At 42.1% G+C, this 26,471-nt stretch overlaps 1 protein-coding gene and 1 long non-coding RNA gene across 16 annotated transcripts in view; one reads left to right on the top strand and one right to left on the bottom strand.

Moving 5' to 3' along the window:
* Positions 1–20,273, top strand: part of BCAS1 (brain enriched myelin associated protein 1) — a 116,332-nt gene extending 96,059 nt beyond the window's left edge. For 7 of the 13 annotated variants that reach the window (XM_031004875.3, XM_031004874.3, XM_055372787.2 and 4 more), the window contains 2 exons: positions 10,113–10,376; positions 18,820–20,273. In XM_031004875.3, the coding sequence (XP_030860735.2) occupies positions 10,113–10,376; positions 18,820–18,894 (339 nt within the window). In that variant the 3' untranslated portion in view covers positions 18,895–20,273. Of the gene's footprint in view, positions 1–6,291; positions 6,358–10,112; positions 10,377–18,819 lie in introns of all 13 variants that reach the window. The other 6 variants (XM_055372788.2, XM_031004873.3, XM_019017398.4 and 3 more) reach the window with 1 other exon arrangement.
* Positions 987–26,448, bottom strand: LOC109024395 (uncharacterized). 3 transcript variants are annotated; one of them, XR_008674473.2, is made up of 5 exons: positions 23,210–26,447; positions 22,413–22,523; positions 21,389–21,639; positions 13,724–13,875; positions 987–2,224 (listed from the first exon to the last, which is right to left on the bottom strand). It is a non-coding gene; the product is annotated as an uncharacterized lncRNA (long non-coding RNA). The 3 variants fall into 3 exon arrangements; XR_010132303.1 differs by lacking the exon at positions 987–2,224 and adding an exon at positions 10,115–12,749; XR_010132304.1 differs by lacking the exon at positions 987–2,224 and having other exon boundaries at positions 13,757–13,875; positions 23,210–23,376; positions 26,209–26,448.
* Positions 26,449–26,471: the final 23 nt, after the last annotated feature.

Genomic DNA, 26,471 nt, shown 5'->3' with positions numbered 1-26,471 from the left:
TTTTTAGTAACATGTTCATAGCTTCCAAACTGATTCAAAGTCTTCGGATTTATGCAGGAAAGAAAAAACCTGCCCTAACAGCTTGAAAATAGAGATAACATCTGGCCCGTCACTAAGGGTTTTTTGAGCGGTTGGGGATGTTGAGCCAAATAAATAAAGGTTTCAAACAAATTTTGGATATTGTTAGCAAAATATCGATTTGTTTAAATAATTGATTTAATGGAAGAGAAAACTCAACTGCAAAACCTATGCTTTGTATTCAGTTTCACCATTCACCAAATCATTGATTTTCTGCTTTCTATCCTTTGCATTTCCCTCCTTTTTCTTTTTTTTTCTTTTTGAGACAGTCTCGCTTTGTCACCCAGGCTGGAGTGCAATGGCACAATCTCTGCTCGCTGCAACCTCTGCCTCCCGAACTCAAGTGAGTCTCCTGTCTCAGCCTCCTGAGTAGCTGGGATTACAAGCGTATGCCAACACACCTGGCTAATTTTGTGTTTTTAGAAGAGACAGGGTTTCACCATATTGGCCAGGCTGGTCTCAAACTCCTGATCTCAGGTGATCCACCCACCTCGGACTCCCAAAGTGCTGGGATTATAGGCATGAGCCACTGCACCCAGCTAGAGATCTTTTTCTTTCTAGAAATTTACTGCTCATAAAAATAAAAATAGAGGCCAGGCACGGTGGCTCACGCCTGTAATCCCAGCACTTTGGGAGGCCGAGGCGGGTGAATTACGAGGTCAGGAGATCGAGACCATCCTGGCTAACATGGTGAAACCCTGTCTCTACTAAAAATACAAAAAACTAGCCGGGCATAGTGGCGGGCGCCTGTAGTCCCAGCTACTCAGGAGGCTGAGGCAGGAGAATGGCGTGAATCCAGGAGGCAGAGCTTGGAGTGAGCTGAGATCGCGCCACTGCACTCCAGCCTGGGCAACAGAGGGAGACTCCGTCTTAAATAAATAAATACAAATAGAAAAAGTATCATTTTTAAAATAACTATATTTTAGGGAAAGGAAAACAGAATCATATAAGTCCTAATGGTGCATTCAACACATAGAGATGTAGCACTTTACAGAAATCCTGCGGGCTCCTGCAGGATTTTAAATAATTGCGAGGAATATCTAAGACATCTGTCATGCCCTAAATAGGAAAAGATTCTTATACATATTAATTCAGCTGTATGTCAAGAAATTGAATATTTGAAGTGCTGGTGTATTTTTATAAAGTGAGTGGGTAGAATACTGCATTCATGTGTCCACAAAGCAGGTAGGCAAATGAAACCAGAAAGGCGGCAGATCTAGATACAGTTTTATATTTCATCAATATTAATAACACCTTACACTTGAAAATGCTTTCCTCCTCCAAACTATTTTCACCTACCTTATTTCATTTACTCCTCCTCATATCTTTCTTTGGACCATTAGATTTGTAAGAAAATCTTTGTTGGAATAATGTTCTCAGGCTTAGAGAAATACTATGAGCTTTAATAATGGGTAAATTAAAAGTCCAAATGAGGAGGCAGCCGTGAAATCAGAGGGTTTTTTAAATTAATTACATTCAATCTAGTAAGTCTAACAAAACTTGTTGAAATGTACTATTGGAGGTGGAAAGAGGGTGGTCTGTGATGGTAGTTACAAAACAGAAAACCGAAAGTCTTCCATCTGAAATTCTTCCCTGAGCATTAAAATGTTAATACTGATTTGCTCTTTAAGGAAAGATTTCTGAAGGAAGCATTAATTTGGTCAATTCCTGTCCCTACCAATGACTTGCATTCCTTTCTGCCCTAAGAGGGTCTCTGTAGTCGTTCAGCACTTTTCAGTTATCGGCAGTAACAACAATGAGAGCTACCGTTTATTTATTGTGTGCTAGGCACTTTGCACGCACTATCTCATTTATTAATAGAGAACTCTAGGAAACAAGTGCTCTCTCTGCCCCATGATGGACATGAGGACACAGAGACTAGTGAGTATTTATGGGATTTTTCCACGGTCCCGGAGCTGGTAAGCGGGAGAGCCAGAATTCCAACGCAGTTTTTTTTGTTGTTGTCATTTTGTTGTTCTAAAGCTCACCCTTTAACTCATGTGTAATTGCTGCTTCCTGTGCTTCTGCAGCTGGTATTCTCAGAAAGGATATGAAGGTAGAACAACCACATGCTCCATTTTTGTGATTTCTTTAGTAATGTGTTCTATGGAAATACCATTTTGATGCATTGAGCTGTTGCACTTACCTAAAATGACAATAAAGCAAAGGAGAAGAAAATTAATATATGGCTTACTTAAAGCTTGCACATAGGTTTTCTAAATATATTTGTCACTAAAACAAAATTTACCTTGGCTGGGGAATTTTGCCTGACTAGTCCAATTCCATTTCAAGTGAGCATCTTGGTAAAATACTAAGCTCAGATCCATTACCTTTGTTGATCCTAGAAATTTTCAGTAGATCCCATTCTTGGATTTGTTTTCATGAGACTGGTCTGATAAACAATATTGCAGATATAGTCACCATATATTAAATTTTCAGCCCAACTCTTCTTCTTTTAAATGTCAATTGTGTTTGAATTATATTGCCATCAAAATACATTAACATTCCCTTCAAAGAAATGTGAACTGACCACCAAACATTTTTGCTAGATTTTTGAACAGCTAAGTGATATACATTGGAGATGGTTCAAACATTCCTCAGAGTATCAAGCTATAGGAATGCATGACACGATGAAAGAAATAAAAAATGATTTCATTAATATACAAGGCATGGATGCCACAAGTAGATTCCATCTCAACACTGCAGGCTGAATGCCCTGAGATACTTCACCTTTGACTGTCATGAATAAAAATTAACTCCATGAAGAAAGTTGCTCAATATCACACTGGAAAATCTCTGAAATTACTTCATAGTCTTTAAACTGTTCTTCAAAGTATTAAATAGTCTCTGGAAGAATTTTAGTCTCTTTAAACAGTAACTTTGCTATTTTTGACAGCTGGAAAAAATAAGCTTCTATGTTTATGGTTCCTTTGAATACAGAGTTCAACATGAATTATTCTGATTTGTCTCTGCAAAGAAAAAAGAAAGAAGGGTAGAAGAAAAGGAAGGAAGTGAGGGAGAGAGAGAGGACGGGAGGAAGGAAGGAAAGAAGGAAGGAAGGAAGGAAGGAAACAGTTGTTATTAATAATAACTGCTGCTACAGAAGTGACTTCAGATGGATTTAATAAGATTCTAAGTGTAAACCCAAACTTCAGTCACCTTTGCATACATACAGCTTTACATGCCTCAAAATAAGCAATAAAGAAAAATCACTGGAAAGTTTGAGATACTCTCTCTCTTTTTTTTTTTTTAAGAAGTTGAACTTTGTTGCAGTAATCTCTCTGACAGCCTGGAGGTCTGTTTTCACGGTTCATGATGTCAGCTGAGATCAGCTGCTGTCAACACAGCCTTCTGATTCAATCCCAATTCTTCTCCAAGGGCTCTCAAAGAAATGGGGGGAAAGAAAGCAAATTGAAACCTTAAACTGGCAGAGTCCCTAATGAATGCCAAATTGAAACAACTAACGGGAAGTTTAGAATTCCTGTCTCCTAGGGGGCAAGTGAGAGAACTTTATTCTCTAGAAGGTGGTGGAGTGCTCATGCGTGACTCTTCATGTCCATTCGGTTTTTGCCTAAAAAGCCATTTTGTGCATTTGTTTGTTTTTTGCTGCTCAACATTCCCAAAGGTTGACAGATATGATCCAAAGCCACAGTGTAAAGGCCACCTGGGAATGGGCTTGAGTAGGAAGGGCTCTTACGACACAGCCTGAATTTGGAGGCTGAATGAAATCCTTACGTGTCCCAAGCTTTGGGTGTGATGGGAAGGCTGACAGAGCTGGTTATGAGGAGGGAAGAAATAGCCAACAGTTCATTTCTTTTTCTAAACCTTCTCAAGCAAGACTGGCCTTTGTCGAACAATGCACAAGGCACGGAGGAAGGAAAAACCCACTTTTCATGTAGATAGATCTAAATTTTATGGAGAGGACAGTCTGATCTTTGTCAATCTTAGCGAAACCTGCAACAATGATGTTCCTCAGTACACGGAACTTCCAGACACCACCTCTTTCACACTAAGCAGTATATTAAAAAGAGCACAACCCTTCAGTAATCCCAGTGCTTTGGGAGGCCAAGGCTGGAGGATCACTTGAGCCCAGGAGCTCGAGACCAACCTGGGCAACATAGTGAGACTCTGTCTCTGCAAAAAAATTTTTTAAGAAATAGCTGGGCCAAGCACAGTGGCTCACGCCTGTAATCCTAACACTTTGGGAGGCCGAGGCGGGTGGATCATTTGAGGTCAGGAGTTTGAGACCAGCCTGGCCAACATGGTGAAACCCTGTCTCTACTAAAAATACAAAAATTAGCAGGGCGTGTTGGCAGGCGCCTGTAGTCCCAACTACTTGGGAGGCTGAAGCAGGAGAATTTCTTGAACCTGGGAGGCGGAAGCTGCAGTGAGCCAAGATCATGCCACTGCACTCCAGCTTGGGCAAGAGAGTGAGACTCTCTCTCAAAAAAAAAAAAAATAGCTGGACATGGTGGTGTACACCTGTAGTCCTATCTATCTGGGAGGCTGAGGCAGGAGGATTGCTTGACCATGGAGGTTGAAGCTGCTGTTAATGATGATTGTGCTGCTGTACTCCAGCCTGAGTGACAGAATGGGACCCTGTCTCTTAAAAACAATAATAATATCAAAAATAAAGAAGAGCACAGTTGACTCCTGATGAGGGGACATCCCATAAACATCCACATTTGAGTTTGGTCATCCTCCATCTTATCCAAGCTTTTATCATTTTGTTTAATCTAACATTGAGCAACTTCATAGAGTGAATGCTCAATAAACGTTTATTGATTGAGTGGTGCCTCCTGCCTTCTAGGGGCAGTATGGGGAGGTGGTTTAGAGTCTGGAATATGGAGTCATTGCCTGCTGTCCAACACTGGCACTCAAACCTGCTAGTTCCATGGTGATGCTAGTATCTTTGAGCTTCCATTTCCTTGTCTGAAAAATAAAGTAATTCCACTATCTTAAGGTTCTGACATAATGAATGCATGAAATAATGCAAGTTATTATCTCATTTAGCACAATGCCCAGAACTTAGTAAGCACTCCACTAAAAATTAGCCTTCATGAATAATAATTTATATTATCTCTAATGTGAACACCGTAGCTCAGACAACAAAGATACATAATATTAATCAGTCAAAAAGTATTTGAGTGCTTTCAATGTTTCTGGCTCTTCTTAGTGCATGTGTTGTGGATTCTTACGGTCTGCTAAGAGAACAGCCATGGCCATAAATAACAGTGGAATCTGGAGTCTTCCTCTTTGCCCCATATGACTGAAACCCTGCTCTCTATACTCCTCCCTTAGCTGGGAAGAGGAGACATTAAGCAGTGACCAAATGTGTGGGAATTAGACCTGAGTCAATGTTGTTGATAAGAACCGAGCATTTTATCACCAGGTTTCTTAGGTATCAGGCACTAAGCATAGGACATTACTAAATGCACCGTTAAAACCACAGACCCCAGCATGAGTCTGAACCTGTATGTGGCCAACTTGCTGAGAGCGGTGGTACTCAAACTGAATCCTCAGCACCACCTGGAGAGCTTATTAAAATGCGGATTGTTGAGCCTCCGCCTCTGAAAGCTTCTGATTGATTAGATCCAGCGTGGGTCTCCAGAATTTGCCTTTCTAGCAAGTTCCCAGGTGATGCTGAAGCTGCTGGTCCTGGAATCATACTTCTAGAACCATTAGCTTACAGTGTGGAGTTTAAGGAGTCAAGTCCAACCCCTTTTATCCCTGTCACTGGTGTTGCTGGCTATAGGGGGTGCTAAAGGGTGGAAAATGAAATATTAAACAAAACTCATATCTCTATCAAGGAGAGAAAAAAAAAAACAATAAAACACCCACAGCCTAAATATTCCCAGTGGAAGGCTACTCATGGGTCAATTGTTCATTCAGTCTTCATTTAATATGTTCAACTGTCTCCTGCTTCCAACATTAATTGGAACCATCATCATTTATCTCAGAATTGCCTAATTCCAGGATTTAGTACTCTTGTTGTTATTTTTGGAGGCCAACACTTGAATTTAATTAGATCTGGCTAGAAATTGCATGGAAATCTCTATATCCAATGAGTAACGTTTCCAGTTGGCCTTCCATCTGTCTTGACCCCAAACCTCAATGATAAATGACTGAGATCATCCATTTCAGAACTTCCTTGCATTCTCCACGTCACTGTACTTGTGGTGGCTGAAGGCCATTGTCTGTTTGTTATTTTAGTCAGTGAAAGGGGATGGAGGGATCACCCACTCAGAAGAAATAAATGGGAAAGACTCCAGCTGCCAAGTAAGTGACCTCGAACTCAGTTTGGTGGTGGGATTAGTGGTGTATTCTCACTTCTTCACAGTATACTATACAATAAAATTCTCAACCACAGCCAACTCATTTAATATCTCAGGATTAAGCACCTACTATATGCCAAGAACTATGTTGGGGTCTGCAGACACAAGCAGGAACAAGCTAGAGTTCCTCAGCTTTATCCTATCAAAAAACTTTCACACGTGCTTCCCTCTTTTCGGCATTAAAAATCTCTTCTCACCCTTCACTTTTTGCCATAAATGTCACCTCTTCAAAAAGACCTTCCATATCTGCCTCTCATAACTACATATTGTTCTTTTATTTCATAGCATCATCGCAAATTGTAATAATTCATTTATCTCCCCTGCTCCTTCTCATGTCTGTCTGGAATGTCTGTGGAGCAAGAAGTCTCCTTCTTCTATTTCTCTATCACCTTGCATGGTGTTTGGCAAGTACTAGAATCTATGTCTTGAACAGAATAAAGACATGGAGTGGGGTGGGTCACGCAGTTTGCTTTCATTATTTTCTTTATTCTAAAGAAACATAGCTATGACATATTTATAACTACATGTGTTCCTTTTTTTAAATAGGATCATGCAGCTGCACTCTTTTTTTAATTTAAAAATACACCTCCACAAAAAATGGCATCAAATATTCTTCTAGTAGTTTTGACAATATAGAGAAGTGGCTACAAGAATGAGTGGTAGACTCAAACTGTCTGGTTCAAATCCTGGCTCAGCCACTTTTTTTTTTTTTTTTTTTTTTTGCTGTGTGACTTAGGCAAATTGCCAAATCTGTCAGTGCCTCAGCTTCCTCATCTATATAAAGGAGCTATGAAAAGTACTTCCTCATAGGGTTGTCATACTTAGATGAATCAATACATGTAAAACACTTAGAACATTTCTGGTATAGAGGGCTCAATACATGTTAGCTACTGTACTAGTCAGCATGGGCTGCCATAACAAAATGCCATAGGTGGTTGCTTTAAAAGCAGAAATTTATTTTCTTGCAGTTCTTGTGGCTGGAAAGGATAGGATTAAGGAGTAACCAAATCAGCAGGGTTTGGTTCCTGGTGAGGACTCTCTTCCTGGTTTGTAAATGGCCACCTTCTTGCTTGTGTGTCCTTACACGGCAGAGAGAGAAAAAGAATAAGCTTGCCAATGTCTCTTCTTATAAGGACACTAATCCTATTGGGGCAGGGCCCCACCCTATGCCTTTGTTTAACCTTAATTACTTCCTATTCCAAATATAATCACATTGGGAGTTAAGGATTCAACATATGTGTTGGGGTGGGAGCACAATTCTATTGTTAACAGTGTCTATATGTTACTATTACTATTATGCTGCTGATAGGGAATTTCCATCTTATAATGTTGCCCATATCACACTCACAAATGGACGGTAACGACTGTAAATAGGTTTTTGTATTTTTATTTCCATAATAATTGGTTTATCCTACATTTTTAAACAGGAAATATATTGCTTTTTACTATACTCATCATATTTAAGCTTTTAAGACAAGCTTAAATATGATGGTATATTTTGTCTGGAATTTTACAGTGAAGGAATTATGCCAATAATCTTGGTGATTCTAAAATTGGAATGACATCCATACAAATCCAAATAAGCTAGAAACATCCTTCTATTTATACCCACCTAGGAGTGTTTTCAGAATCCAATTGGGAATTTTATTTTCCGGAGCCTTGGATTCAGACTTGAGAACACTGGTGTGTCCTTTCCATTTTTAGCTAATTTAATTCTCACAGCACCATAAGGTGTCATTTCTTTTATTGCTCCCATAGAGATGAGGAAACTAAGAGGTCAGTTTATCCTTGGTCACACAGCAAGGTTATGGTGGAATTAGAAACAAACCAGGTCCTTCTGACTCCAGACACTGAGCTCTTAGCCACTCACTGCATCTTAAAATCTTCTACACAACAAAAACAGTTAACAAGGCGTTTGAACTGGGATCTCTGGTTTCTGGCCTTTCTGAAGAGCATTGTGGTGAGAGTTTCTGTTTCATTCTAAGGAGAGTATCTGCTCTGGGATATCTATTGTACTTGGACATCCATATCTTAGCATTTGCTGCAACTCTGACAGTTGGGGTCTGCCAGAAGTATTCAAGACATGTATTACAGAAGAGCTTCTCAAGGTACACTGGATGCCTGTTGCTTCTTTCTCCAAGGGCTTCTGCCCTCTGAAGAGCACCGGTGGAGGCCTTCTGGACCGGGGAGTCTCTGCTGTTTGTCTTCCCGCTTACTTCTAAGGGGTGTGCATGATTCACTGGTGTGAAAAGAAAGTTCTCCTACAGTTGATGCCTTCTCCATCAAAGCTGCTACCTTGTTGTAGAACTTTTTACCTGGGTACAGTACATAACTTCATGAATCATGCTTATACACACATATCCGGTGGGTCAAGTGTGTTTGTCAGTTGCCACAATCAGGGCTTTAAAACTTTTGAAGTCAATATTTAAACGGTGACATTTTGCATTTTTTAAAATTTAATTTCAAGGTTGTCTTGAAAAAACAGAAGCTCTGACCACACTGGGGCTGCAAGCCTACGTGGTATCTTTTGGCTGGATCAGAGCAACTGTTGCCCTTTGGACAGGGCATGTAACATTCATTCTCCCCTGCTCTAAATTTTCTCCCCAACATCAAAGCCAGCCTTGCTTGAACTGGTGTTTTTCTTATACTGGAGAAATATTTTTTTGGACCTTTGTTGCTTTTGCAGCTGGAGAAATAAGATATCCACGTGGTTATTCTTACCCCAGCCGGCATTTACTAGATTTTTGGATTTTACAGCCTCATCTCATCAAATTATTGGAACCATGTGGGATTGTAAACCTTTCAGTTTGACAAAAAATGATATACATTCAAAACTAATAAAACAATAATCTGTTTTACCACCATTTCATGAAGCAAAAGGACAATTTCACGCCAAAAATTAGGGTAGATGTAATTATGAAGAAAAGAGTGGGCATCCCCAGGAAAACACTCGCATGTGGTTGCAAGTGGGAGTAGCCCCTTCAAAGCTGGCTTAAGCATAAAAGGGCTCCAGGAACAGCTAGATCTAGGAGGCACGCATGATACCATCAATGCCTGGTCTGTCTCTCTCTCTCCCTCCTCCCCCTTCCCCCCCCCCCCCCCCCCCATTTCTCAGCTGTGATTTTCTCTGTGTTGGCTTCCTTTTTGGGAAGATTTTCCCTAGAAATATTGGTGGTTCTGGAAGCTCCAGTCTTACATTTTCACAGCTTCAGATCTAACAGAAAGGGAACCAGCCTCTCTCTCATTTCAGCAAAGCTCTGAGATTAGCTCCAGTGTTATCTGCATTTGGCTATGCTGAGCCAATCACAGCTGGCCAATCATATACAATGCTCTGATTAGTCAGGCCTAAGTCACATGCTCTTGTCTGGAGGTGGAAATAGTTTGCCTGGACCACACGGAGTAGATGAGGAAGAAGGGTGTTTCCCCAAGGAAAAGCCAAGTTCTGGTTCCAGAATAAGGGATAAAGAGTGCTTTCTGGGATAGCATAAAATGTATTAATGAATTATTAGATAACAAATGTCCCCATCATGACTTCGTAAGTGCACATTTTACCTTTTTTTATTTTCATTTCACCTAGGATTCATGAAAATGTAGATACCACCCAACATTTGAACATCTCTGTTTTAACATATTTATTCCCTTGCTATTGAGAGTTGTCCTGCAGCCACTAAAAATGTACTTTGTTTGAAATTGCTGTAGACATCAGACTCCACAGAAAAGACTATCACACCGCCAGAGCCTGAACCAACAGGAGCACCACAGAAGGGTAAAGAGGGCTCCTCGAAGGACAAGAAGTCAGCAGCTGAGATGAACAAGCAGAAGAGCAACAAGCAGGAAGCCAAAGAACCAGCCCAGTGCACAGAGCAGGCCACGGTGGACATGAACTCACTGCAGAATGGGGACAAGCTCCAAAAGAGACCTGAGAAGCGGCAGCAGTCCCTTGGGGGCTTCTTTAAAGGCCTGGTAGGTGGATTTTTTTGCCTCTTCTTTCTGGGCTCTCTCCTTCCCCAACACCATCTGCCCCAGTCAGTTTTTCAAATTCTACATGTGGCTTTTCACACTGGGATCCCGGGTCTATCACTCAGGGTTTTTGAACTGCTATGTGACTTCCAGCAGGTTCAATCCTTCTCCATTTTACAAGCTGAGACCTTGAGCAAGTTATTGCCTCTCTGAACCAGATTTTTTTATCTGTTCATAAATAATGATGCCTAACTCATAGAGTTCGTGAAACAGGTGAGATACTGCATCTAGTCACCTAGCACAGTGCCTGAGACCTAGGGAGCAATCAGCATGTAGAAGTAATCGTCATCATCACCATCAACATCATCATCAGTTTTGTTCAGTGTCTTGTGCATAGCAGATGCTCTGGGTAATATTTGTTGAATGAATGAATGAATGAATGAATGCATTATTGGCTGATTTTATTTACATTATATTATACCAATTTGACGTGTTAAAAAAATAGACAAATCAAATTTAAACACACTTTATGTTGTGAGCAAAGAACAGTTCATGAATTGGGCAGCACTCAAAACCCAAAGAGGTTCAGAGAGCACTGCCTAGTGGCATGAGCAGTAAGATTTTATAGGCCAAACATGGAAGCAAAGTAGAAAATTTATCTGATTGGGTACAATGAGGTGTTTGCCTTATTTGGTCACGATGTGATGAGGTGTCTGCCTTATTTGGGAATGGTCTGATTCCCAACTGGTTGCCTGTGATTGGCTGAAGCTCAGCTATTTGTGATTGGCTGCAACATGGTTATTTGTTACAAAACAAAAGGATACTCATAAGGTAGGTTTTGGTTTGTTTACTTACTAAATGTAGTTGCAGTTTGTTACATAGACACTTGGAGTAAGGAGACTGCCTCAGGCTAAAGGCCTCCTGCTTATTTAATTTAACAGGGGTATAAATGCACAATTGTGTTACTCCATGGACTATAGAATCAATGGCTGCTAGATGCAGAGGAAATTTTTTTACTGCTTGCAATTTTAGGCAGACTGGTGGGGAGGTGTTTTAGATTTGCTTATTTTACTCTCCTCTACAAAATGGAAGCCCCTCTTCACCACTGGACTCCCAGCTCCGTGAGGGCAGGGCACCACCTTTCAGGTTCAAGGCTGTATCTCAAGGACTTGAAATAGGACTGCATAAACAGCAGGTGCTTGATAGACAAAGGAATGAATGGATGAGATTAAAATAATAGATACCAAAATATGATATATAAAGTTGGAATACATTACTTGAAATTGTTACCCTTCGATAAAACATTGTACTCAACTTTAACCACACTTAACAATTTCTACTTGCATGTTTAAAAAATACCCACTTTGAGAATGGAGACACTGAAACTAGGTATCCACTAATCATTTGATTTACATATGGAAACCACTGAAATTTCTTCCCTTCCTTCCTTCCTTTTTTCCCTTCTTCCTTCTTTCATTTTTCTTCCAAAAATATTTATTAAGCATTCCATCTAAAGCACATTCACACTCATAGCTTCTCTCTCCTATTCCACAAGATGTAATAGTTCCTTATTAGCTTCTTCTTTCTGGGTGTAGTGCAGTCTTCAAACTAATCATGTAGTCCTTGCAGTGGTTTCATTGATGTGAGGAAGGCAGATGTTGATGTAAAGCAAGAATGCCAGTTTGTAGCCCTGAGAGAAAGACTTCACCCAAGTGGGTGAGGCTGTATTGGATTTGACAACGCAAGTCTTCTCAAAATGTACTGTGCACACGAATCACCCAGGGATCTATTAACACACATTCTGATTGAGTAGTTTTGGGGTCCAAATTGGGATGCCACAAAGCTCCTGATTGATGCTACAAAAGCTGCTGATCCAGGGATCACACTTTGAGTAGCAAGTTGCTAAAGGACCAGGAAAGATGTTGGGGAAAGTATTTGGATTTCTTTTAGTTTACTTTTTTTGTTTTTTTGAGATGGAGTTTCGCTCTTGTTGCCCAGGCTGGAGTGCAATGGTGCAATCTCGGCTCACCGCAACCTCCGCATCCCGGGTTCAAGCGATTCTCTTGCTTCAGTCTCCCGAGTAGCTGGGATTACAGGCATGCGCCACCACGCCTGGCTAATTTTGTATTTTTAGTAGAGACGGGTTTCTCCATGTTGCTCAAGCTGGTCTCGAACTCCCAAGCTCGAGTGATCCGCCCGCCTCAGCCTCCCAAAGTGCTGGGATTACAGGCATGAGCCACCATGCCTGGTCTTAGTTTACACGTTTTTAACCCGTGATTTATTCATTCATTTAAAATGAACACCACCCAGGGAATGATTTACATTGTGGCTTCTAATTATTTTAATAGAAGCCAGCCTCTACAATAGGTACGAAGGCTGAAAAAGAAAGATGGTATGGAAAAGTTCAGATGATTTCTAATAATCTGGTCATTCATTTAACAAATACTTGTAGAATATTTAGAATCCTGGCAGTGAGCTAGACCAGGGGTACTAAAAATGCAACCCTTGTTTCTATAAATAAAGTTTTATTGGAACATTGCCATGTTCATTCATTTACATGTTGTCTGTAGCTGCTTTCACACAAAAACATGAGGGTTGACTAGTTGCATGACTAGGGTTGACTAGTTGGGTTGACTAGTTGACTAGACTGCGTGGCTCATAAGGCTTAAAATTTTTGCCATCTGGCCCTTTGCAGAAACATGTGCCAAGCCTTGAACTAGGCACTGGAGGTATATTCAGCAAACAAAGGGGACAGGGTCCCTGACATCAGGGGTTCATATTCTAAGGGGAAGCATGCAGCTAAAAAGTATTAATAGATAAGTTAAAAAACAAAGTTAAAATTATTAAAACTACAACGTTAAAATTACAAAATTAAAGACAAAATTTGCCAACAAAATTGTAGGTCTGGGAGATCACTGAGGGAAATAAACAAGGTCCCGCGATAGAGTTTGCCTGAGTATGGATGGGGGGGTGTGTGCTACTTTTGCCTGAGTGTGTCTGGGGGGCGGGGTGTGCTACTTTTAATCGGTGGATCCCAAAATTGTTTCTGAAGAGATACATCTGAGATGAGACAGGAAAGATTAAAGGTGCCAGACAGGAAGAGAGCAAGGCTCTTTCTTCCAGGAGGAGGGGACAGCCCTGGCAAAGGTGCGGGGGTGGGAATGAGCTTAGTGAGCTTAGCACATTTCAGGAAGAGAAACAAGGCCGTGGTTGCTGAGGGTGGAAAGGTAGGGTAGGGGGAGAATGATGGAAGTAAGATTGGAGCCGTGGGCGGGGACCTCCTCATGCAGGCTGTACGGGCTGTGCAAGGAATGCGGACATAATCCTATCTGAGCAGGGAAGCTACTCACAGATATTAAGTAAGAAGTCTTGGCTCCTGTTGATAACATTCGAAGATTTTATTTTGCTGCTGTGGTGGAGAATGGCTGTTGAAAGTCATTAGGAGCTAGTTAATACAGGTCATGTTTCTTGGGAGAGCTGATGGAGATTGGCCTGGTGATTCCTGAAGAAGTGACAAAAAGTGGACAGGTTTGAGACACTAATTACAGTTCTAGACAACGAGTCCCTCCTCTGGGACCACACTCCTTTACAGACCTCATCTCTTTAGGATGGCAGCATCCCTTCAGGGTGGGACTGCTTCTGCCACACCTCCCAGACACATAAGCCAGGCCTCCAAGAAGCTGTGTCTTTTGCTGAACGTTCCACAGGTTGTAAGAGACAGAGGCAGCATTCAGCTCAGGCCCCCTAGACCCCAAGTCCTGCATCGTCCCAGTGTCACAAGGCCTCCAGCAATGATGGAGGACGGCCGGGGGCTTCCCTACCGCTTTCCAAAGACCAAGCCTCGAAGACTTTCAAGCTGGACACATTCCCCAGGTTTGCCTGACCGCCTTCCTGGGAGGGGAATGCTGGCAGCCGAGCCTGTCACCACCCACAGAACTATTGTGGTGCCTGTTACCCACAGGAAGTGAGACACACCACAGGCCGATCCCTGCATGATCTTTGTCTCATAGTGACGTCCTCGTTAGTCAGGTCCTTTTTTCCTCCTTCTCCATCATGCTACTTGAGTTCTAACTAAGAGCAACCCACTTGGTTTTCAAAAATCTGAAAAGAACTGGAAGGAAGCCCTTGGAATTCACAAAGTCCAACTGTTTGCAAACATTTTCCTTTCTTTTTGAGCAAAGGGACTTTTTTGTTTACAAAAGAAAATGTCACAAAACCTGTGTGTGTGTGTGTGTGTGTGTGTGTATGTACGGATATATGCATATACGCACACACAGACACATATGATAAAAGTGAAACTATTCTGATTGATGGAAGACTGGGTTTCTCCCTTCCCCTAAGCACCACTTCTTTGATGGCCCTTTCCCAGCCTTCCCCTTTCCCATTTTCATGAGCCCCTGAAGTGCTAGATTGTGTGCAGCGCAATCTGCAGGCAGGTTTAGCAGGTGAACAAATGGAGGCTTGAAAGGGGAAGACATCTGTCCACACTGGTGTGAGCTGAACCGAGGCTTGTGACAATCAGCTCAGTCACTGCAAGGAGCCTGAGACCGAGGGTTGGAAAGAGCGGGCAGTGAACAGGAGAGAGCCGGGGACAACAGGTGAGCTGAGGGCCAGATTCCAAGTCAAAGTGGCCAGGCCATTACCACATGACCTAGTCCTAGGTCATCTTGGAGCCTCAGTTTCTGCATCTGTAAAATAGGGTGAATAATAATCACTGTCCACCTCACTGGGCTGGAGAGAGAACAGGTAAGAGAATGGGTCTGGTTTGGCCTTGTGAACTGTGACGTGTAGTCCTGGTATATAAGGCAGGAAAGGGGTTGCATTTATGTCTCTGGCCTCCAAGGTGGAGTCCCAGTGAGGCTAGAAGGGCATGTGTATGTATGAGGCCAGTGAGTCAGGTGTGGTCTGTGGCTACCTGAAGGGCAGGTGCCCACCTAAAGGGGGTGCCCCTCCTCAGCACCAGCCACATGTTACCTTAGGGGACTGCAGACCCATTGTGGCAGGACCTGTCCATTTAGTCAAGAGAAAATAACAAAGGTGGAGAATTTTTAAGAGCAAATACCTAATTTTTAAATGCTAGTATCTAATTTTTTTTTAATAAATGAAGAAAATGCTTGTACAAGTTCATCTATTGCAAAGTTCAGGCCCGTGGCAGCCACTTGGCCATCTGAGTTTGCTGTTTAGCCCATCAAGCCCCAAGATCAAGCTCATGGAACCTAAAGGATGGAAACCTCGGGGAAGTAAGCTTTAATAGAGGTGAGTTGACTGGGCAGGGTGGAGCCTGGGTGAACCAGGACCCACGGCAAGGCACGCTGGGCAAACAGAGGCAGGATGGATGGCTGCCACCCGTGGCCAGCCTGAGACCAGGCTCTAGACACTTGCAAGAAGCTTGTTCCTGGACTTGAACCTAGCTCTCATCTAGTGGCTGAGTGAGCTTGGACCTGTCACCTTGCTGAGTTTCAGATACCAGATCAATGAAGTGAATGGTGCTGACATCACAGGGTTAGCATGAAGATGAAACGCAGTAGTGTACAATGCCCTTAGAGCAATGCTTGTGAGGTTTAATTAGTCAGGAAAGGCTATTTTGTGAGTATTATTTAGTTAGCCCCTGCCCTGGGTTGTAAAGGTGCAGAGATGAGTCGGGCACTGCTGTGCCATGGGGAGTTTGTGCTCTAATCACAGCAACAAGCGATTACAATGCACGGTAAATGGAGGGGTTGGGGAATGGCCTTTACCCAGCTCAGGGTTCAGAGATCGGGGACAGAAGCCGGCACCCCGCTTACTGGCAGGAACTTGACTGAAGTGGCTTGGGCTCGCTGGGCTTCAGCAGCCTCCTCTGTAGCCTGAGAGCGACAGTGGCGTCAACCTCATGGGCTGCAGTGAGGACCAGGTGGGATGGCAGTCTAAGACCTCACACAGATGAGGCAGCAGGCTCTCAGCGGTGAGGGACCGGCCAGAGGTCATGCAACCAGAAAGGGATGGAGCATCCCCAAACCCACAGCTGACTCCTGAGCCCAAGCTTTCGGTATTTCACGGTGTCCTGGTCATCTCTTGATGCCCCAAAACTATTAATAACACAATGCATTGTCTGCAGTAGGTCCTCAATATATGTTGTTGAATGAATTAGTGAATTCAACTACCACCACTAAAAATAATCATAACTCTTTTATCACACTTACTGTGTGACAAAGATTGTTCAAAGTACATTGCATATACCAACACTTAATCTTCAAAACTACCCTGTGAATTCCCATTTTATCAACGGTAAAATTAAGGCCTAAGTAGAGGGTTAAGCAATTTGACCAAAGTCACCCAGCTAGGAAGTGGCAGGTCTGGCGTTCAAAGACCAGCAATCTGATTCCTTGGTAAATTACATGAAATTACACTACACTATGTAGTATATACAATATACTATACTATGCTAGATTATACAGGGCACTACACAGTCTATGTACTATATACATATACTATATATGTGCCCTATATACATCATATATACTAAACTACACTCTATTTATTATGCTATAATACACTCTATATACTATATTACATATTATAAGATATCATGTATATTCTACTGCATTAAACCATATGACACTATGTACATATACTAGACCATACATACTTTGTGATAGTACGTTATACTTCCCTTTTCTATACTATATACTATAGTGTTCTGTATATATCATACTATATTGTACATTAGGCTTTGCTATACTTTATTTACTATACTATACAGTGTACTAAACTATACTGTGCTATAGTTACCATACTTGACTATACTATATATGTATACTATATATACTATAAAATATACACTACCCTATATTATACTATCCTATATTACCTTATACTACACTATACTATCTATATATACTATGCTACAATACGTTATTATACTATATACTATACTCTATGTGTGTGTATATATATATACTGTATACAATATATACAATCTTATACTGTACTACCCTATACTGTCTTATAGTATAAAAGGAGGCCCACAATTGATCCATGCAGCAAGGTGGATGAATCGCAAATCCACTATGCTACATGAAAGAAGCTAGTCTGAAGGGCTGTGTATACTCTAGGATCCCATGATATGACATCCTGGCAAAGGCAGAACTCTAGGGATGAAAACAGATCGGTGCTTGCCAGGGTCTGCGGTGGGGAGGGGTTGACCACAAAAGGCACAAGAAGGATCTGAGAGGGGACAGAACCATGTGACATGTTGATTTGGATGGTGGTTTTAGGGGGCTATTTGTGTTGGTCTAACCTCATAGAACCAAATACAGAAAAGGTTAACTTTACTACTTATAAGTTATACTTGACAGAAACGGTAAAGTAATAATAATAATAATAGTACTCAGGCTAGGTATAGTGGCTTACACCTGTGACTCCATCACTTTGGGAGGCCAAGGTAGAAGGATCACATGAGCCCAGGAGTTCAAGACCATCCTGGACAACAAATTGAGACCCCGTCTCTACAAAAAATTTTAAAAATTAGCTGAGTTTGGTGGTGTGCACCTGTAGTCCAAGCTACTGGGGAGGCTGACGTGGGGGTATCATTTGAGCCCAGGACTTCAAGGCTACAGTGAACATAGTCCCACCACTGTACTTCAGCCTAGGCAACAGAGTGAGACTTTGTCCCAAAAAAATAAAATAAAATAATTGTATCTGCCTGACAACATTCCTTCACCCACACTCAGTCAATGTTAAGGCTAGGTACCATGTGCTAGGAACCTGCAAGGCACTGAGACACGCAGAATCCTTGCAGCTTCCAATCTGGCGTAGAAGACAGATGTTAGACAAATAAATTAGATAATAAGATCATTTCAGAGAGTGGTATGTTCTGAGAGAAAATAAAATAGGGTTTGGGATGGGGGGTTGGGGGAAGGATAGCATTAGGAGATATACCTAATGTTAAATGACGAGTTAATGGGTGCAGCACACCAACATGGCACATGTATACATATGTAACAAACCTGCACATTGCTCACATGTACCCTAAAACTTAAAAGTATAATAAAAAAAAGAAGAAGAAAATAAAACAGGGTGATGAACCTAGATGGTAACTGGGGAGGGAGCTAAAGTGAGGTAGAATTAGTACCCCCCAGGTACTAAGTACATTATAAGCATGAACTCACTTTATCTTGGGAACAACCCTCTGAGATAAGTTTGTCATTTCCATTTTAAAGATAAAGAAACCAAAGCGCAAAGAGATGATAAGTAATTTGTCCAAGATTTCACAAAGCTAGAAAGTCATGTAACTGGGTATCGAACCCGGGCATCTGATTGGAGACCATTCTCTTACCCAGCACTGAGGAATGAGATATATTAACTTAGCACAACACCTAGCACAGAGTAAGTGCTACAGAAATGGCCATTGTTGCTGTTGACATTACAGAGCTTCAATAGGCTGCCACGTCTTTCTGTTTTTCTCCAGGGACCAAAGCGGATGTTGGATGCTCAAGTGCAAACAGACCCAGTATCCATCGGACCAGTTGGCAAATCCAAGTAAACAAATCAGCACGGTTCCCACCAGGTTCTCCTGCCACCAAGATGTGTTCTCCTTACTCCATCTCCTCCCCAAACACGCTCCATGTATATATTCTTCTGATGGCCAGCAAATGAAATTCTGCCTAGAAATTAAGCCTGAGTTGTTGTATATTGAGGTGTATTATTTACGTCTCTGGTCCAGTCTTTTCTGGCAAATAACAGTAAAGATGGTTTAGCAGGTCACCTAGTTGGGTCAGAAGAGTCGATGATCACCAAGCAGGAAAGGGAGGGAATAGAGGAATGTGTTCGGGTTAAGTGATGAAAATGGCAGTGGTGGCCGGGCGTGGTGGCTCTCGCCTGTAATCTCAGCACTTTGGGAGGCCGAGGCAGGTGGATCACCTGAGGTCAGGAGTTCAAGACTAGCCTGGCCAACATCATGAAACCCCATCGCTACTAAAAATACAAAAATTAGCCAGGCATGGTGGCACACACCTGTAGTCCCAGCTGCTCGGGAGCCCAAGGCACGAGAACCGCTTGTACCCAGGAGGTGGAGGTTGCAGTGAGCCGAAGTTGCACCATTGCACTCCACCCTGGGCGACAGAGCAAAATTCTATCAAAAAAAAAAAGGCAGTGGCGAGTAAGTTATAGAAGAGAAATGCTGCTAGAAGGAATTAAGCGTTGTAGTAAACGCGTGCTCATTCTCTAAGCTTGAAGAAGGGAGACGAAAATCCATTTGTTTAAATTCACATCTCAAGGAGGGAGAACCCGGGCTGTGTTGGGTGGTTGCCAATTTCCTAGAATGGAATGTGTGGGGTATAGAAAAAGGAATGAATAAGCGTTGTTTTTCAAATAGGGTCCTTGTAAGTTATTGATGAGAGGGAAAAGATTGACTGGGGAGGGCTTAAAATGATTTGGGAAAACAATTGCTTTTGAGGCTCAGTGACAAGGGCAAAGATTACAACTTAAAAATAAAAATAAAAATAAAAAATAAAGGAAGTTGCACGGTTATTTTGCAACACAAGGGGGCGGCAAGGTCCCCATTTTTATCCTGTATACTGTATCCCTAACAAAGATTTGGTCTCTGCTATCTTACATTATTAATGTTTCTCAGATGGCTGAGGGGCTCGCTTCATCTGTTCCGTCTGACACTTATCTCAAGTGTGTCTGTCATTCCTAATGTTCTCAGGATGTGCTCTGATAAAACCCTCCCCATAACCTCAGTTAATAAAAATTTACAGAAGATTTCTCAAATACCTGAGTTGTTTTTAATACCTGTACAAAGGAGTAAACAGGACCCCGAGTCTATTAAAATGTAATTCAAAGTAGCATATGATTGACTGACAGTCATGTAAACTGTATCTTTCTTTTTCTGATTTAATAAAAAATACATTTACTTCTAAAGTATCTTTTAATTTTCAACTTCAAAGCAGTCCCACTCTATATCTGAGATGGCTCTAACTTCTACATTATAAAATCCATACTCTTTCTCCATTATCTTCTTTGGAAGATCATTCTCTCCCAGATCTTCCCGGATTTCCTTGTATATGGGCACACACACACACAAATGTGTGCACTTGTATGTTTGCATGTACACACACATGCATGTATAGAACAGTGCTGTCTTAGGCCAGGTTGCTCGGAGCAGAGCCTGAGATGGGGATTTGGACACATAGGATGTACTGGGAGTGGGCTCCGAGGCAAAGGGAGTAAGAGAAAAAGAAGAGGGCAAGAAAAGAGTTGGGCAAGGGTTGGTTTCAACTGGAGCATGAATTGCACCACCCAGATAGTTTGACCTTGAGTCAAGGGAGCCAGCCTTTGAACCCTGGTAGGTGAATTCTGGGCTGCCCTGGGAGGTGGGGGGATGGGCAAGCGGCCCCCATTGAGCTGAGAAGCTGGGATGCCTAAGTAACTGGAGGATGAGTGCATTGACAGTGTCCACTACAGATACACACATATATGTTCAGATACATATTTATACCCATATTTGCATATATATGCACATATTCATATATATAAATATATATCATGCAGGAATAGATCCATGCACTCACACAGTCATATTTACATACATGCACATAAACACATGTAACTAACACAGATCCACACACACACATTGGCTCACACAAATCTATCTCATATGCAATTCATCACACATTGATCGCAGATAAACATTGAATATACTCTCCTGATGTGGATGGACCTCGACTATAAGGACAAGTTTGCTGCTTAGGCAAATTACACCACGGCTTTGGCAAATAGGCATTTGGAAAATGTGTTCAGAAAAATATGGTATCACTCAAAACCCAAGCGTAAGCGAGGAGAGGATCCTGAGCTGCTGGGGCCTATTAGCTCCCAGCTTGGACGGGTCAAATTCGTGTTTCCAGTAAAGACCAGAGGTCTTTTCCTTGCAGCTGGGTTAGCTTTTTCAAACCTCCTGACCATACCTCGAGATTACTCACACCTGTGCCTCACCCAGTTGAGAACTATCTCGTGCCGCTTCGTATCAGAATGCTTACCTTGGCATGAAGCAGGAAAACAGCACTTGGGGAAGCCATTGGTGGGAGGCCCATCACTGCCATCATCAGAGCACGGGGTGATTCAAGGCAACCAGGCAGCTGCTATTCCTTTGTCTCCAAACACCATGGGGGTTGCCTGCTGCAACCTTTGGTGAGCTCCTGAGCTGCAGTCCATTGAGGAAGGTGACAGTATCATTTGCAAGTTTCACCTCGCTGGGTACAGGGGCTTTTTGCCCAGATAAGAAATGCCCCTAGGCAGGAGGAAGAGAAACAGACTGAGTAGCCCAGGCCAGTTACTTAGCCAGTTACTAAGGCAGATGGAGCCCTCCCAAGCCCCCACTCAAACAAAACAAAACAAAATAAAACAAAAAAAAGCCTCTTTGCTGAGAATCTCTCTGCAAAGCATGCCAACAGTTTTTATAACTGGTTTCCTATGCTCCTGGGCCAAAAAAGAGAATAGTCTTTTAATGAAATTGCTTTTTTTAAAAAAGCAAGAAATGCCAGAGAGAAGTAAAGCGCATGACTTATTGGGAGAACTCTAAATTCAGTTATAGCTTAAGAAACAAGTTAATACTCCATTTTTGTGTTTGTGTGTGTGTGTGTTATTGTTGTTGAGATCCCATTTCCAATGCATTTACAATAAATACTAATGCCCACCCCTTATGCGGAACTAGAGTGAAAAAGAGCTGAAACTCACCAATAAACCCAAGAAAGCCTTTAGGACACAGATTCCCAGAAATGCCATCAGACAGAACAAGCAGTGGGGGAAATAAGCAAAGCAAAGGTGGCACATAGAAAAACATGATTAAAAGAGAAAGAAGAATTAAGACCTGGGGGAGGGAGCAAAAATGACTTTCTTATTATTATTATTATTTACTTATTATTTATTTTTAGGTACACAGGGAAGTGTGTCTTCTCCCATGTCAAGAAGAAGTGGCCTTTCCAGGAATGGAGCTATTGAGCTGAAATGGCTGCCACTGCGTGTACACACACACATGCACACACACCACACACACACACACACCTCCCTTCCAGTTCCAGCTGACGGTGACTTTTTGACTGGTAACCATAAAAGAATTCATTCAAAAGGGCAGTTGTTCCCAGCAGCCAGTGAGGTCCTTCCTGCATTCGTTGTCTTGGAGAAGGAGGCACATAACAAAATAGAAACCAAAATGGGAAGGAAAAGAGAAAGAAAGTGAAATTCCTGGTCTTTGTTGTATGTATCCCCTTGCTTTTTAGACAAATTATCAGGGGTTTAAACACACACTCTCTCCCCTCCCTCCTCCCACTTCACACACACTAGATTGTTCTTGTTTGTTTGCAAACAGTCCAGAAGCACTGGGGTCTCATTAAATTAGATTCTAAGTGTCTTAAAGAATTAGATTTCAAGAAACCAAGAATCTGTGTCCTTTCCCTTCTCAGAGTGCCTGGAAGGGTGCAGATTTCTCCAATCTGAATCTGACAATGTTATTTCTTATGCCAGATAATCCCAAGTAGATCTTATACCTTAAAAAAATAAAATCAGCTACACTACCTACCTTACAGGGAAGGAAAAAGAAATAATTCCAATTATTAACTAACCCAAGATACAAACACAGGGGAAACTAGGGAATGTGCTTTGCAGCAATGTAAGATTATAGGGGTTGGTTTTAACCATCCTTTGAATGTCCCTCTTTAAGCCTTTTTAAAGGGCAATTTTGCACGGTGAGTAGAATTAGGCTTCTCCGTGGTCAAGATTTTGTTCACTCTATCAGTGCAAATTAAGTGGCACTGGCCCACTGGAAATTATAGTCTCCATTAGGAAGAAAAGAAATTACTTACCGAGCAGCAAATTCTCTAAATTTGTAATTCAGATCTTTAGTGCAGAATGCCGGTCAGGATCCAGCCCTTTGCATAAATTGGTTTTCTGGGGAGTTTAACCCCTTAGCCTCTGTTGCCCTTTTCTTGAATGGCATTCACGCAACCCTCTCCATCTCCTGGCCCTTTAACTGGCCCCGGCAGAAGTTGCAGTCCACAATTTCACAGAAGTAAGGATAATACATTATCACACATTACCGTTTATAAAGTGCTCTGGGTACAATCTGTAATTTAAAGCTGTATTTCCCTCACTGAACTTAAGTGCTTCCTTTGTTACATTTCATTACCGGGGGACTGGCATGCACCTGTATAGATTTTTTTTTTTCGTTTTTTGTTTTGTTTTGTTTTTCCAAATAAGCACTTCTTGACAAAATGGCCCCCAGCTGCACTTCTGCTAATGACAGCCATGGAAGGGCTGGTTCCTTACGTGATCTACTCTCTCAGAAGCTTGCTTTAGTCAAAATGCAGCCACGTGGGGGAGCTGCAGGACCTGGGGTTCTACAATGCCTAGCCCTTTTTCCCTGATTGCCTAACCGGGAAACTGGGCCAAAGCAGCCTGAGAGTGTATTTGTTGATTAACTTCTAGAAAGCAGTCAAGTTTAATTAGGAGAACTAGAACGAGAAAGCTGAACTGGGCAAGTCAGTTGCCTTCTATGATTCTCAGTCCTCCAAACGAAGATAAGGTTGGTTGGTTTGTGTTTCCATCCTTATCTGCTCTATCTTGGAAGAAGCTCAAGGAAGATTGTGTGATTGCAAAACGTTTCAGTTGGTGTCATTGCAATGCATTTAGATAATCCTTACTGGCCCATCCTGCTCCACAAAGCAGCCTTACCTCTCATCTTCTCCACTCCCAACTAAAGAGCAAGTGACTTAAACTCTGAGTGTCCTCCCTCAACAATGGGCTAATAATAGAGCCTACTCGTGGAGTTGCTGCCAGCATGCAGTGAGATGGTGCATACCAAACATTTAGTGCAGTGGCTGGCACATTGTAAGCACTTAGGAAAGGCAAGCTATTCTATCATGGGGAACTTTTAGCACCAAGTAACAGAAAACCCCTACTTGAATTGGCAGATAATCGTAACAATAAGGGTATTTATCATTTCATATAATAGGTGTTGTATAACATCTTTGGCTTTGATTCTCTGAGACTCTGTTCCAGCTAACAACGATAATGAGGAAATGTATCATTTCATATAACTAGTGTTAAGTCTCATAGCCTGGCTCTGGTTCTCTGACACTCCATTCTGCCATGTTCCATGGCTTGACTTCATCCTAAAACTGTGCTGAATGATGGCTGCAGTTCCAGGCAAGGGGATTATGGGAATACCATAATCAGTTTCAATGAATCATTTTGGTGAAATCATGTTGAGAAGGCAATACAATGATACGGTAGACAGTAAAGCCATTATTGGTATCAGTGGCTTTAAGGCTAACCATTCCCCAAACTAACTGTGTCCCTTCAATTCACACCCATGGGATTTGTGTAATGACGGTCCCCACCTTCCAAAGCAGGGCCACTAGAACGTGAACTTATCAAGATCTGGACCTTCTTGTCTTGCTCATTCATTGTTCTATTGTCAGTGTCTAGCACAATGCCTGGACATGGTAGATACTCAACAAATATTGGTTGAATGGATAAATTGATAAACAAATATCCTGTGGCCACACCCATTGTGGATTGCCTTATCCTCTAGTGTGAATTTGTTTTAGCTCTGAATGTCTGATCACCCTAACCAGACATCTACCCTTCCCAGGTAACCAGCCCAGTGGTTCTAAAAGTACAGTCGCAGGACCAGCAGCCTCAGCACCACCTGAGAACATATTAGGAATGCAAACTCTCAAGCCCCACTCCATACCCGCAGAATCAAAAACTCTTGGGGTGGGACCCAGTAACCTGTGTTTTAGCAGCCTCTCAGGTGGTTCCAATGAAGGAGAAAATTTGAAAACCACTGGTCCAGGTAGAACTACCACTTCACTGAGCATCAACAGCATGTTTGGTCCAAAGACTGGCCCTGAAGATGCTTAGATAAAAAAAGCTAACATTGAACCTCACTATATGCCAGGTATTGTGTGTCACATGACTTAACCTTGTTCACTGCTTATTTGGCAGCTGAGGAAACTAAGGCTCACAGAGAAAAAAACAACTTTGCCCAAGAACACACATGGCAGAGCCAAGTTTGAAATCCAACCTAAGTACATAAAAGCTTGCTTTCATGTCTGTGGGAGAGACAGGCAGGCAAAAAGATAATAATAATACAATGTAAGAAAAGCAAATGCAGGGTGTCATGGGACTCAGGGGAAGGCACTGGCGCAAGACCACAGTGGGTGGAGGTTGGCCACTTTGGGGAGGTGACAGTTGAGTTAACTCACACAGAATGAATAAGCGTTGGACAAAAGGGCTCCCAGAAGAACAGCAAGTGCAAGAGCCCAGGGTCCACAGAGAGAATGGCAGGTAGCTTAGCATGGCTGAAGTGAGACTGTGAGGAGAACGGATAAGAGGATGGAAGCTGGGGAGGTGGCACAGATGGATCTCAAGGACTTGGAGTAAAGAGTCCATAGTAACGAGTTTAAATTGTCTCTTGACGGCAATGGGGAGCCATGGAAGATATTTGAGCTGGAGGGTAACATAGATTTATATTTTGGCTGCAGGTAGGATCTAATACAAAAGCAATTCAACTAATATTCACTAAGTGACCTGAGTTATCTGTGAGATATTTATTATAAGGTGTTAAACTTCTTTGAAGATTGTAAGAAAGAGATAAAACCTCTAAATGGTTTTGACCCTTCAAAGGACATTTAAATGGTTATTTCTAAGTGTCATAAACATGGACTTGGGATTTGGCCTCATCATTCACCCAGATGATTCATACCCATGATCCCAGGCTGTGAGGTCTTGAGCAAATTACTTCTTCTCAGAGCCTTAGTTTGTTCCTTTGTGGAATGGGAATGCTAACAGCACTTACCTCGGAAAGTTGCTGAGAATAAACGAGACCGTGCATTTAGAGCATGTAGGCACCGTGTCTGGCAGGTAATGAGTGCTCAGTCAGCTTATTGATGAGGATGCAGATGACCTCAGCCTGAGATAGAACAGATGTGTTCTCTTTCACGGACTGAAGGCCACCCAGACTTTGCGACATCCTTAAACTTTGCCCCAGTTTCTCCTCATCCTCATAAGCAGTTGGCTGGCTGGCTTATCTAGAAAAAAGAAAGGAGGGAGGAGAAAAAG

This window comes from Gorilla gorilla, chromosome 21, assembly GCF_029281585.2.
Source record: "Gorilla gorilla gorilla isolate KB3781 chromosome 21, NHGRI_mGorGor1-v2.1_pri, whole genome shotgun sequence".
In the NCBI taxonomy this organism is placed as follows: Eukaryota; Metazoa; Chordata; class Mammalia; order Primates; family Hominidae; genus Gorilla; species Gorilla gorilla.
This window is presented reverse-complemented; position numbering and strand designations above follow the sequence as displayed.